Source organism: Talpa occidentalis, unplaced genomic scaffold (genome assembly GCF_014898055.3).
Source record: "Talpa occidentalis isolate TD23 unplaced genomic scaffold, MPIMG_talOcc4v2.1 talOcc4.6, whole genome shotgun sequence".
In the NCBI taxonomy this organism is placed as follows: Eukaryota; Metazoa; Chordata; class Mammalia; order Eulipotyphla; family Talpidae; genus Talpa; species Talpa occidentalis.
In genome coordinates, this window is record NW_023604972.1 from 112,062,480 (window position 1) to 112,076,082 (window position 13,603).

Sequence of the window (13,603 nt, forward strand, 5' to 3'; positions counted from 1 at the left end):
AAGAAAGGGAGGGCATTACTTGCTCCATAATTGTAAAACATACTCATGTTCAGAGTTATATTATAGAGATAATAGATTTCTATTACAAAGGTTAGAATGATCAAGTCAACAAATGTTTTTCATCTCTTCATTATCTGTTTCTTAGTATTTACCACTGTCCACAGTATTTGACCACTTAAGAACCACATCAAGGAGGATATTTAGCACACGTCATGAAAATTTAGACTGTCACAAATCCTGTTAGCAAAGCAAGGTCCAAATTCTTACACAACACATTATATTACCCAGTCCTTCCTGCTGAACAGAAAGGAAAATAAGAAATTTTGTAATTTCCTTTTTGTCCTTTGAAATATATTACTCATTGATCTTGACTTTAACAATTTACTTGTGGTCTCAGATTTTGCATACATGATCATTTCAAATCACTTTGCCCAGAATAGTTTTTTGTCACTTTGTGTTAATCTTATGACTTCAGTAATAACTAAACTATCTTTCTCTGTTATTTTCCTCTTTGCCATCATGAGTAGAAATGAAGTCATTGCTGTATTTAAAGAAGGCTGAAAAAGGTATTATGTTTAGATTTCCATAATAAAGTTTCCATAAAAATACCTGATATTTAAAAAGAAAGGGTTTATGGGAGTCCAGCAAAATGACAGTATTGTGAAGAACATGGAAACCACCTCCCCCATACATGAACAACAAACTAGAAACAAAGCCCAAAACTCCCGAGAGAAAAACTGATTATCAGCCCATATAAAAGGAGGTAAAAAAGCTACACAATGAGATGCTGTAAAAAGACTAAAATAGCAACAAAGGGAGACAGAAGTATATTCAGTGTTACTGAATGGGAAGACTCAATGTAACTAAAATGACTATCTTGCCTAAAATGAAACGTAAACTTAACTTTCCATCAAAATCCCAGCAATATTTTTCAAGGAAACTGAAGGAAAAAATGCTGCCACAAAAGACCTTGAATTGCAAAAGGAACTAAATAAAAACAGGGAGAAATGGAGGTGTTATGTTACCTGACTTCAAACTTCACAATAAAGCAACATCATGATATTGACAGAAAAATAAGACATGGAGCAATGGAACAGAATCAAAAGTCCAGAAATAAACACACATACCAGCATTAATGATAAAACATCCATGAACATAAAATGGGAAAAAGATAGGCTCTTTAAGAAATGGTACTGGGTTGGCCTCCCTGCTGGAGGCTCAGGGGGGTGAGCGCAGCGCTGTGAAGCTTTCCGCAGCCTCTGCAGTGTGAGTTCAATCCACAGCCAGGGCAATACCCACATGGCGCAGCCGACCTCTCCTGACTCGCTTGCTATTCCCCTCAGCAGTGTACTTTGGTCTATCTGCCTGTTCTGTTTCCTGCTGTCTCTTGTGGAGCCTCTCACCTCCCACACCTCTAGCCTGTACCCCAGTTCTTGTAACCATAAATAAGTCTTTAAAAAAAAAAAGTACTGCAAAAATTATAAAGCCACACATAGAAGAATGAAGTTGGATTGCTCACTAGCCATACACAAAAGTAAATCCCAAATGGATTAAAGATTTTGATATAAGACACGCAACAATAAAAAACATTGGTGATACAGTCCATGATACCAATAATAAAGATATTTTTGATGACTCAACCACTATAGCAAGACAAAAACAAAAATAAGTAATTGGGATTACCTAAAGTTAAAGAACTTCTACACAGCAAAAGAAAATATGTTTTATTATATTCACAGCAGCATTATTCACAATAGAGAGGACTCGGTAGTACTCGAAATCTCCTTCAATGGACAAATGGATCCAAAAGATGTGGAACATACATATTATGGAACATTACACAGCCACAAGTAAGGATGAAATGCAGCCAATTTCAACAAATATGGAGGGAATTTGAAATAATAATATGCAGCAATGCAGCTCAGAACAATAAAAACAAATATTGGACAGTCACATAACAGACAATTTAACAAAGTAAAATACTTTAAAAATCTACTGGATACCAAAAAAAAACCATCCTCAAGGCTCTGAGGTAAAGAGGGAGGCGAGAGGGAAAGGGACACAAAGGATGGGGGGACAGAGGATTATTACAAAAGGGAGAAAAGCAGCAGCATTTCCCACATATTTTTCTTTATAGATCTGGAAAAAAAATAAGGGTTTAATCAATTCAGTAATTAAGTGCAAGAGCATTACTCTTAAAAATAAAAAAGCAAACAATATTTTTGGGAAGACTTCCAAAAAAGAATCAAGTTATAAACTACTAATCTTTACAAACAGTCATTGCTATTCAAAAATAAGTGAAAAATTAAATTTGAGTTCCTAATGGTAAACTGAGAAGTGAAGCAAACAAGGCAAGACTTTTTCAAGCACGACTTCTATAATCCAATGCCAGAGGCAGAAGGGGACGATAATCACAGGACAACAATCTAACAGATGTTTACATACGTGATGTTCAGGAGCCTAAAATCAGATTTGAGAAATTTACAGTTATTTTCAGAAGACTGTGGGAAAAAAATTGCAGGAATTAGCAGAATGTGGGTGGGAGTGAGGGAAAGATCATGGGAGGCACAGAAACACTGTATGTGGGATGTGGAAATATAGGCTAAAGGGAAGAGTAAGAACACATTACACTACAGAACTTACTCTGAAAGCAAAAGGAAATAAAAAAAAAGTTTTACTAACAGAATGACCTGACTTATGACCTGAATTTATGCTTTGGAAAAGAATATTCTGAAAGTATTATAAAAGATGGATTGCAGAAACTCGATGGGGAAACAAATAAATAGGAAGGCCAGTGCACTACTGTAGGGAAGAAATAATGAAGGACGCACATTAGTAAGTGGGAATAGTTAAAAAAGCACAGAGGTAGGGGAAACACTAAGGCAGATGTGGGAAAAAAGGAACAAGTTGCCATGGATGGCTCCCATGTTTTTGCCCTTAGTGGCTGAACCTTATTCAGCAGAATAGAGGGAGAAACCAATTTTATAGAAAAGACAATATACTTTGATATGTAATATTGTTATTTCTATAAATGGAAAACACATGATAGTATCTACTCTTCTAAAACTAAATCTACCTCTATGAGATAAATTTTTATATTAATTAAGGCTATATAATATCATAGAGAAGTAATCCCCATAACAGTTTGGATCACTAGAACAGAGTTGGAGTCTAGATTTAATCTTAGTAAATTAACTTTATGGTACCTATGTTTCTTGAATCACCAAGTAGGAAAGCCGAGCTTTATCACAGGTTGAAGGAAAACTAGAAGGCTATGGGCAAAATCTAACTATTTAAGAAATGTATTGTCTGGCTCACGTAGTGACTAAAAAATAATTCTGAATTAATTTGTGAACAATTAAAAATCAAACTTTTGAATTCTGGCTTTTCTAATTTGAAAAAGGTATCCTATTATTCTGTAGTAACAACTAATTTGGGCTGGTTAGTTGCTGCCTCCTTTTGGTAGCAAAGAATAGTTCTGTTTTCCAGTCTTCTGGCCCCTTTGCAGATATCTGATAATGTAACATCTGGACTAAATGATTAATAGTAACAGTATGAATAAGTCTTTACCAGAAATATCTGAAATCATATACAAGGTGGTTCTCTGGTCCCATCCATTAGGGCCAACATGAGACCATAAAAACCTTGTTTCAGAAATGCTTCTTAATGGACTTACTGAGAATAAAGATCACGACTATGAACAAAAGACGATTTATCTCCAGAGTAATGGCAATGGTCCCACAGTGAGACCCTGAGCCAAACTGTCTAATGGGTCCTTCCTAATTTCAGACCCATAGAAACTACCAAAGAAAATAAAATGACTGTTGTTTCATGTGATCAAGTTTTAGGACAATTATAAATGTGGCAAAAGATTACCAAAACAGTTAATAGCTATTAGCTTATAAGCAATTTTAAACTGTGGTCTCTAATAAGGTATACTATAATACCTCACTGTTAGGGCAAAGCTTAAATAAAATCTGCTACATGTATATTAAGATGGTTATTAGACTAAGTTTCAAAGAGGGAAAAATTGTAAAAAAATGGAAAGTATACAAAATTGTGTTTAAATTTAAGATTTACATTAAGAATCCCACAATACTTTTAAAAATGGAAATATGCAAGCATTAATGAAGTTCATGTTAATTACTGGAATCCAAGAGATTTTGAAAATTCTATACTTCTAATTTCTCAATGTCATGGTCAAAATCTGCATTTAATATGGAAGATATCATACAACTTTACTTTTGAGACAACTTTATCCAAAAGATTATAGTCCTTATTTAAAAATCAGTATCCTATTTAATTTTCTACAACAACTAGGTTTACCTGCTTATTTCACAAGCCACTCGTCCTTTCATCTCTATGACATCAGAAGAAGTAGCAAAGCCCAATCTCCTTAAAACACGTTTGCGACATTTGAGCTCATCCATCTGTAGAACAGTTCTTGCTTTCTTTAGTTCTCGCTTTGCAGATTTAATATCTATTGCAATCTATGGCATATAAAAATATAAAGAAGTTCAATAATAAAGTGAACAAAGTAAACTGGGTTTTATCATGAAATGAAACAAAAAAATACTTTATATGGATACCTTAGAACATACTTCTCAGTCCAAGCTTTACATTAAACCTTTAATAAATGTCGTTTATATTAGAGGTTGTCACATCATTTAACTACATAGAGCTTTTTTGCAATAAGCTTTCTTATCAGTTTAAAGCATGAAATGAATGCACTGTACAAAGATGTACAAAAACAATGATTCTGTGGGAATTACTTCAGGCTGTACTGTGGTTGTGTTTATATGTGCATGTATGAATCACCCGTTATCGTGATATCAAAATTATACAAAGTATGAATCTGGTTAGCTATCTTCTGAATCCCCATTTCTTTTATTTCCATAGCACTCTAAAATGACATGGTGGGAGGACTAATACACTGTTGCTATAAACAGTACATGTAGATAAAATTTAAAAACAGAACAAAAATTTTGGATATATAGAAGTTTCTTAGATACTTTCTTAGGATATTGCACAAGAGGAATGATGTACCTGAAGTTATTAAACACAAGCAAAAACATTAAATATATGAACAATATATTAGTTTTATCAAATTAATATATTTGATATATTTGATAAAACTGACAGAGCAGGGAGATTTGGGAGTTGTTAAATGAAGAAGTTAAGGAGTAAAGCCTGGCTCTGAAATAAGGGGTAAAGTAATGGAAATCCCAGTAAGACATCTCATGCTTATGGATGGGGAGAACCAATATAATCAAAATGACTGCCCTCCCTAAAAGATACATAAATTTAAAGCAGTCCCCATCAAAATAGCAATCCTATCTTTCTGTAGTTATGGTCAACTGGATATTAATCAGAGGTTCCCAACACCATCTCTCCCTGGGTTCAAACTGCTGCAGTAGCTCACAGCACTGAGAGAAAATTGTACTTAGTACGTGACTTGGTTAATTATAAAAGGATGTAACTCAGGAACAGGCAGATGGAAGACAGACATGAAGCAAGGTACGTGGGAAGGAGACCGTTCTTCCATGTACTCTCCGCATACCATTCTCCCCACAGCTCCCCATGTTCACCAGCCCAGAAGCCCTCTGACCTGTCCTACTTGGTTTTTACAGAGGCTTCATTACATAGGCACAACTGATTAAATCATTAGCTGTTGCCCACTGACGTGGCCTCCAGCCCTGCTTCCCTATCTGGAGGTCAGGAAGGGAGACTGAAAGTTACAATCCTCTGATCACAGGTTAACTTACGGCAACCAGTTCCCATCTTTAGTTGGGATCCAAAAGCTATCTCAGTAACAAGACAAGACATCTCTGTGGCTCTCATCACTTAGGAAATTCCAAAGGTTTTACGAACACTGTGGTAGAAATAGGGACAAAATTCTGACATATTTCTTACTAAATCAGAATGTCACACTAGAGAAAATGAGCTTCATCTTGTATCCCAATTAAAAGTCGACAGTTTACTTAAGAGATCGACATTTTTTTTATTTTAGTTGATGAAACCAAAAGGAAAAGAAAATGAAAAATATGTACTAGTGAAATACATAAAATTCTATGATAAAAATACATTCTGCCATACCTGTGCTTTTTTTTCACAAAGTGTATACACTGTTTCCAGATTGGGGTCATTGTGAAGTGGATGTGAATACATTCGATGTTCAAAAGCCTCTACTTTCTGGATGACTTTTTTCAGCCCTTGATCTTGAATACCCATGTCATCAATAGGATCTAACAAGGGAACACCATCAGGAAAACGTTTCTGAACTTCCTGAAAAAAATTTCAAAATTCATTTTTTATCTTAGCGATAAAAACAGTTAAAAATAAGTCCAGTATTTCCTTTGTTTTTTTAATGCACAGATATAAAAATAAAAAGGTATGGTACTACATATAATTTTGTCTTTCCCATTTAAATTGGAGGGCATTTTTCTACTACATGCTTTCAAAAACTCCTTTTGAATTGCTATACTATGATTTACTGATAAAGAGATGCACTGTGATTTACTAGTAATTTTAGTAACTGGTGTTTAATGGTTTGGAATATGTTACAACTTACTGACAAATCCATTATCATATATGAATTGTTCCAACTTCTTGCTATCATAAATAATCTTGTATTGAACACCTGTTAAGTCTGAACTGTTTGCAATTTTCTGACTTACTTGGGTTTGATTCCTAGGGAGGGTATTATTGAGTTGATAGATATAAACTATTTTAAAAGGATACAGATCCCTATTCCTGCTGCTAAATTTCTTCCACGGTGTTGGCCAGGAAGGCCTTAAAAGTAAACTAGGATTTGGCCATTCAGAACTTTATAAACAAAAAAAAAAAAAAAAAAGAGATCGTCTATGTAAAAAATTTTGTAAAGCTGGCAAGACCAGCATTAATTTCAGAAAGACTACCTACAGGCCACAGCTTAAAAATTCCTACTCTATGGGAGACTTCAACACACCACTATCAACAATGGATAGATCAACAAGACAAAAAATAAGTAAAGACACTAAAGCTCTAAATAAGGACCTAGAGCATCTGGGCTTAACAGACATATATAGAACACTAAACCCAAAAAAATCTGAGTATACATTTTTCTCAAGCGCACACGGATCATTCTCTAGGATAGATCATATACTGGGGCACAAGACAAACATCAACAGATACACCAAGATTGAAATCATACCAACCATCTTTTCTGACCATGAAGGCATCAAACTAGAAATAAACCATAAAAAGAAGGCAAGGTACTCTCCTACCTCGTGGAGATTGAAACCCACACTACTGGAAGTCCACTGGACTAACGAGGAGATAAAAGAAGAAATTAAAAAATTCTTCGAATTGAATGACAAGGAGGACACCAATATCCTAAATGTATGGGATGCAGCAAAAGCAGTAATAAGAGGAAAATATATAGCAATAGATGCTCACATCAAGAAACAAGAAAGAACTCAAAGAAACAACCTAATCTCGAAGCTCAAAGATCTAGAAAAAGAACAACAAAAAAACCCCAAAACCAGTAGAAGAAAAGAAATAATAAAAACCAAAGCAGAAATAAATGAAATTGAAACTAAAAAAACAATCCAAAAGATCAATGAAACCAAGAGCTGGTTCTTCGAAAAAATAAATAAAATAGATAAACCCCTAGCCAGGCTCACAAGGGCAAAAAGGGAGAAAGCACAAATAAATAGGATAATAAATGAAAGAGGAGAAATCACAACGGACACAGCAGAAATCAAAAGAATAATTAATAACTACTATGAACAGTTATATGGAAACAAGTTCAACAATCTAGAGGAGATGGACAAATTCCTACAACTCTACAATCACCCAAAGCTAGATAAAGAAGAAATAGAACACCTAAACAGACCAATTACAATTAGCGAAATTGAAATGGTAATCAAAAACCTCCCCAAAAACAAAAGCCCAGGACCTGATGGATTTACAAATGAATTCTACCAAACATTCAGAGACGAATTGGTGCCTATCCTTCACAAACTCTTCCAAAAAATTGAGAAGGAAGGTATAATACCTAACATGTTCTATGAAACCAACGTTACACTAATACCAAAACCGAAAAAGGACAACACAAAAAAAGAAAACTATAGGCCAATCTCCCTAATGAACACTGATGCAAAAATCCTCAATAAAATTTTAGCTATCAGAATCCAACAGTGTATCCACAAGGTAATTCACCACGACCAAGTAGGATTCATTCTAGGGACACAAGGATGGTTTAACATCCGAAAATCAATCAACGTTATCCAACACATCAACAAAAAGAAATATAAAAACCATATGATAATATCAATAGATGCTGAGAAAGCTTTCGACAAAGTGCAACACCCATTCATGATAAAAGCCCTTGAAATTCTTGGGATACAAGGAACGTACCTCAACATCTTAAAGGCCATATATGACAAGCCAACAGCCAGTATCATTCTCAATGGTGAAAAGCTGAAAGCAATTCCATTAAGATCTGGAACAAGACAAGGATGTCCACTCTCACCACTGCTTTTCAATATAATACTGGAAGTCCTAGCCAGAGCAATAAGACAAGAGAAAGACATCCAAGGAATCCAAATAGGAAAAGAAGAAGTCAAACTATCACTATTTGCAGATGATATGATAATATACATAGAGAACCCCAAAAACTCCACAGAAAAACTAATTCAACTCATCAATCAGTTCAGTAAAGTGGCAGGATACAAAATCAATACGCAAAAGTCAGTAGCCTTCCTATATACAAACAATAAATCTGAAGAAGAAGAAATCAAAAAAACCATCCCTTTTATTATTGAAACAAAAAAAATCAAATATTTGGGAATAAATCTAACAAAAGAGGTAAAGGACCTATACAAAGAAAACTATAAAACACTGTTAAAAGAAATAGAAGAAGACATAAAGAAATGGAAAAACATCCCCTGCTCATGGATTGGGAGAATAAACATTATTAAAATGGCCATCCTTCCAAAAGCAATATACAGATTCAATGCTATTCCAATCAAAATTTCAATGTCACTCTTCAAAGAAATAGAACAATTATTGATGAAATTCATATGGAATCACAAAAAACCCTGAATAGCCAAAGCTCTCCTGAAAAAAAAAGAAGGGAATGGAGGCATCACACTCCCAGACTTCAAACTCTACTACAAAGCCATAATCATCAAAACTGCATGGTATTGGAACAAGAACAGACATACAGACCAATGGAATCGAATAGAAAATCCAGAAATAAACCCACAGATTTATGGTCAACTAATATTTGACAAAGGAGCAAAGACTATGCATTGGAGCAAAGAAAGTTTGTTCAATAAATGGTGCTGGGAAAACTGGGTCGCTACATGCAAAAGAATGAAGCTTGACCACTACCTCACACCTTACACAAAAATCAACTCAAAATGGATTAAAGAACTAGACATAAGACCAGAAACCATAAAATACATAGAAGGAAATATAGGCGAAACACTACGTGATTTGCACATCAAAGACATCTTTACAGACACATCACCCAAAGCAGTGATAGTGAAGGCAAAGATCAACAGCTGGGACTAAATCAAATTAAAGAGCTTCTGCACAGCAAAAGAGACAATAACAAAAACAAAGAGAAACCCCACCAACTGGGAGAACATTTTTGCACACAACACTAATGATAAAGGACTGATCACAAAAATCTGCAAAGAGCTGATGAGACTCAACAACAACAAAGAAAATAATCCAGTCAAGGGCCTCCCCGGTGGCGCAGCGGTTGAGCGCTGGGTTGCGAAGCTACCCACAGCCTCTGCAGCGCCGGTTCAATCCCGGGCTGCTCCCCGGCCACCGGAGGAGGGTCCCACATAGCACGCAGACCTTTCCTGCCACCCGCTGCTCCCCTCAGCAGTGTACTTCGGTCCTTCTGCCTGCTCTGCTCCCCGCTCTGGCTCTGGTGAATTCTCTCACCCTCCTGCGCTTCTGACTATACCCAGTGCTTGTATAAATAAATAAAATAAAAAATCTTTAAAAAAAAAAAAAAAAAAAGAAAATAATCCAGTCAAAAAATGGGCAGAGGAGCTAAAAAGAAACTTCTCTGAAGAGGAAATGCGAATGGCCAACAGGCATATGAAAAAATGTTCAACATCACTTGCAATCAGGGAAATGCAAATCAAAACTACCATGAGATACCATCTTACACCAGTGAGAATGGCACATATTAAAAAAACTAGCAACAACAAGTGTTGGCGAGGTTGTAGAGAAAAAGGAACTCTTCTGCACTGTTGATGGGAGTGCAAACTGGTCCAACCACTATGGAGAGCTGTGTGGAGATTTCTGGACCTACTAAACATAGAGCTTCCACAGGATCCAGCAATTCCACTCCTAGGTATTTACCCAAAGGACACAGAAACATCAATTCCAAAGAACACCTGCACCCCTATGTTTATAGCAGCACTGTTTACAATAGCTAAGCTTTGGAAACAGCCCAAATGCCCAAAAATAGATGACTGGATCAAGAAGATGTGGTACATATATACCATGGAATATTACTCAGCATTCAAAAAAGATAAACACATGCAATTTGCAGCAACATGGATGGCACTGGAAGGGATCATGCTCAGTGAAATAAGCCAAAAAGAAAAAGAAAAATACTGGATGGTCTCACTCATAGCAGGAATCTAGAAAACTTAAATAAGGGACCGGGAAAATGAATAACTATAAGAAAGTGACAATCAAAATCAACAAAAACTATGAACCAGAGACACTTTTTGGGGGTTGGGGGGCGGGAGGGGAGGGATTAGGGTCAGAATGGGGGGATTGCAGTTGTATGGGGAATATAAAAATAAAATTTATTAATTAAAAAAAAAAAATTCCTACTCTATGCTGAAATCATTCTGTGTATTTACCTCTGTTTTCTCATATTCTAGTATAGAGCTTTCCCTGCAGAGTAAACGCTATTCATGTTTACTAAATAACCAATAAAGTCACATTTTTCCTACTGGAGAATAAAATTTTCTAAGTCATACTTCTACCTATTAAAAGTAAATATTCCTGGGCCTCCCTGGTGGCGCAAAGGGTTAAGCACAGTGCTGTGAAGCTGTCCGCAGCCTCTGCAGCAAGAGCTCGATTCCCGGCAGGCCAGGGAGCTACCCACATAGCGCGGCAGACCTCTCCTGTCTCGCCCACTGCTCCCCTCAGCAGTGTACTTCAGTCTATCTGCCTGTTCTGTTCCCTACTCTGGTGAATACTCTCAACTCCTGCATCTCTGGCCTGTACCCCAGTTCTTGTATGCATAAATTAATCTTTAAAAAAAATCCCAATGGAATAAATTTAAAAATAATAAATATTCCTATTATACTAAAAATAGTTTAAAACCATGGCATCTGATTTAATAAAATTTATACACTAAATTTTATAGTTATTTTCACTCATAACAAATAAAGCAAAAATATATTTAGTATATTTCTTTTTTTTTTTTTTTTTTTTTTTTAAATTTTAAGATGTGACTTCTTTTTTTTAGAGGCATGTTATTTATTTATTTATTTGTTTGTTTGTTTATACAAGCACTGGGTACAGTCAGAAGCGCGGGAGGGTGAGAGAATTCACCAGAGCCAGAGCGGGGAGCAGAGCAGGCAGAAGGACCAAAGTACACTGCTGAGGGGAGCAGCGGGCGGCAGGAGAGGTCTGCGCGCCATGTGGGACCCTCCTCCGGTGGCCGGGGAGCAGCCGGGGATCCAACCGGCATCGCAGAGGCCGCGGGCAGCTTCGCAACCCAGCGCTCAACCGCTGCGCCACTGGGGAGGCCCATATTTAGTATATTTCTGTGAAAATATATTTAGTATATTTTTGTGGCCATGTTTTCCTTTGTAAGTACTAACGCACTTTGTTGACAGATTCAGAGAGGACAACCTACATGTACATTTGTTGGCACTATTTTATATTAAAAAGAATTGTTACTCTTAGTAGTGTTTATAGAACCTAATTTATTTTTATAAAATTTATAAAATTAACTATACCTGTATTGATTTTAATACACTCTGTCTATTGTCCACTGGTCGCAGGTCTTTAGGAATGTAAAGTCGAACACTGCTAATAGCAGAAAGGAGATGCACCAAAACTGGAACAACCTACAAACAAAAAATTTGTATAATATTACAATTAACAGTACACATTTCTTAATTTAGCTTGGACCCTTAAAAGAAAGTTACATTTACATTTATAATATGTGACAGTTACTTTTAAGTAGATAATAATCATTGTGGAAGCTAATTTAATGGAGATTATATTTAAAAGCAAAAACCAATTCAAAGTTCTAAATAAATAATATGCAAATAAATAAAATCAAGTAATTCCCTCAATTCCCATAATTGAGTCATTTTTGGATGCTCAGTATTTGGCACTTTTATATACTTAAGAGCACTATAGGGGAAAGAAAGACTCCTGTATTTGTTTAGGAGGCCAAGTAAGCCTCATGTCTATTCTGAATGAGTTAAAATGAAGAAACAAAAAGGATTATTTCAAACAGACAAAACAGTATGCTCCGTTATCAAAATGATGGTAAGGGAAAGGTATTCTTATTAGGAGAAACTATGGAAAGAAAGTTTGAAAACAGGTGTTCTTGAAGACTCCATATCATGTAGCATGAAAACAGGAGGACTAAAAACTACATCTTGTTTTTAGAATTATAAATAATTATACAAGTCACTATTTAAAAATGTTTAATAATGAACTATCTTCTTAAATACTACCAACTCTGAATCTCATGTCATTCATTGATCCAAAGCAGTGGCAGATTTTACTTTCTACAAATCACAACTTACTATAATAACCTTACCATGACATTTCCTAAGAAGATCTAGCCAATTTGTCACATACTTAAACCAAAATTAACAAAAATAAAATTCGAGTTTCATATTAGCTTTCACCAACAATTACTTTAATTATCTCCAAATAAAGTATATTAAAAGATGTTCAAGATGTATCACGGGACTCTCAAGTGACAATGTAAATGTATTGCATTTAATTAAAAATATTTAAAGTAAATAACTTTAGTTAAGGAAATCTGGACAGGAATTTCTCATGAAAACATTCCAATCATTATTTTCAGAGGAATGTAGTAAATAGCATGGATGGAGAAACTGTAAAATTATTTGATCACAAAAATAATAAAACATCTTTATAGCTCATGTAAAAGTTTCATATGGAATTTAAATTATTTAGCTTTATCTCTCATGTTATTATTTACCTACACATAACTTAAATCTCAATTATGCTAGTATATCAATTATGCTATTGTTATTTTAGATGGTTTTAATATGCCTTAAAATATCTTGAAAATTTCCAATTTAGAAATTATGACAGTATGTTCATTACCACATTTAGGAAATCTAGTGGTTATAAACACTTGACAAAATATCAGAAATCTGAATATGAAAAATAAAGTATGAACCTGCATTTCTCCTTTCTCATCAGGTTTAGCTGGTTTTGCAGCCTCAGTGGCTGAATTCTTCAAGCTCTCTTTGCTACAGCGCAAAAGTACTTCTACTACATATAAAGGATCCAGTTCACCAGAATTAGGCTAGAAAAAAGATAAAGTTTATTAGTTCTTGAAAACTGGCCCACAATT

At 35.2% G+C, this 13,603-nt stretch overlaps 1 protein-coding gene across 1 annotated transcript in view; it reads right to left on the minus strand.

Annotated features, from left to right (window-relative positions):
- MTREX (Mtr4 exosome RNA helicase) overlaps positions 1 to 13,603 on the minus strand; it is a 76,268-nt gene that overhangs the window by 9,328 nt on the left and 53,337 nt on the right. The window contains exons 19-22 of the mRNA XM_037530800.1: positions 13,427 to 13,555; positions 11,994 to 12,104; positions 6,097 to 6,285; positions 4,327 to 4,490 (exon numbers count right to left, since the gene is read on the minus strand). Of these exons, the coding sequence (XP_037386697.1) occupies positions 4,327 to 4,490; positions 6,097 to 6,285; positions 11,994 to 12,104; positions 13,427 to 13,555 (593 nt within the window). The remainder of the gene's footprint in view (positions 1 to 4,326; positions 4,491 to 6,096; positions 6,286 to 11,993; positions 12,105 to 13,426; positions 13,556 to 13,603) is intronic.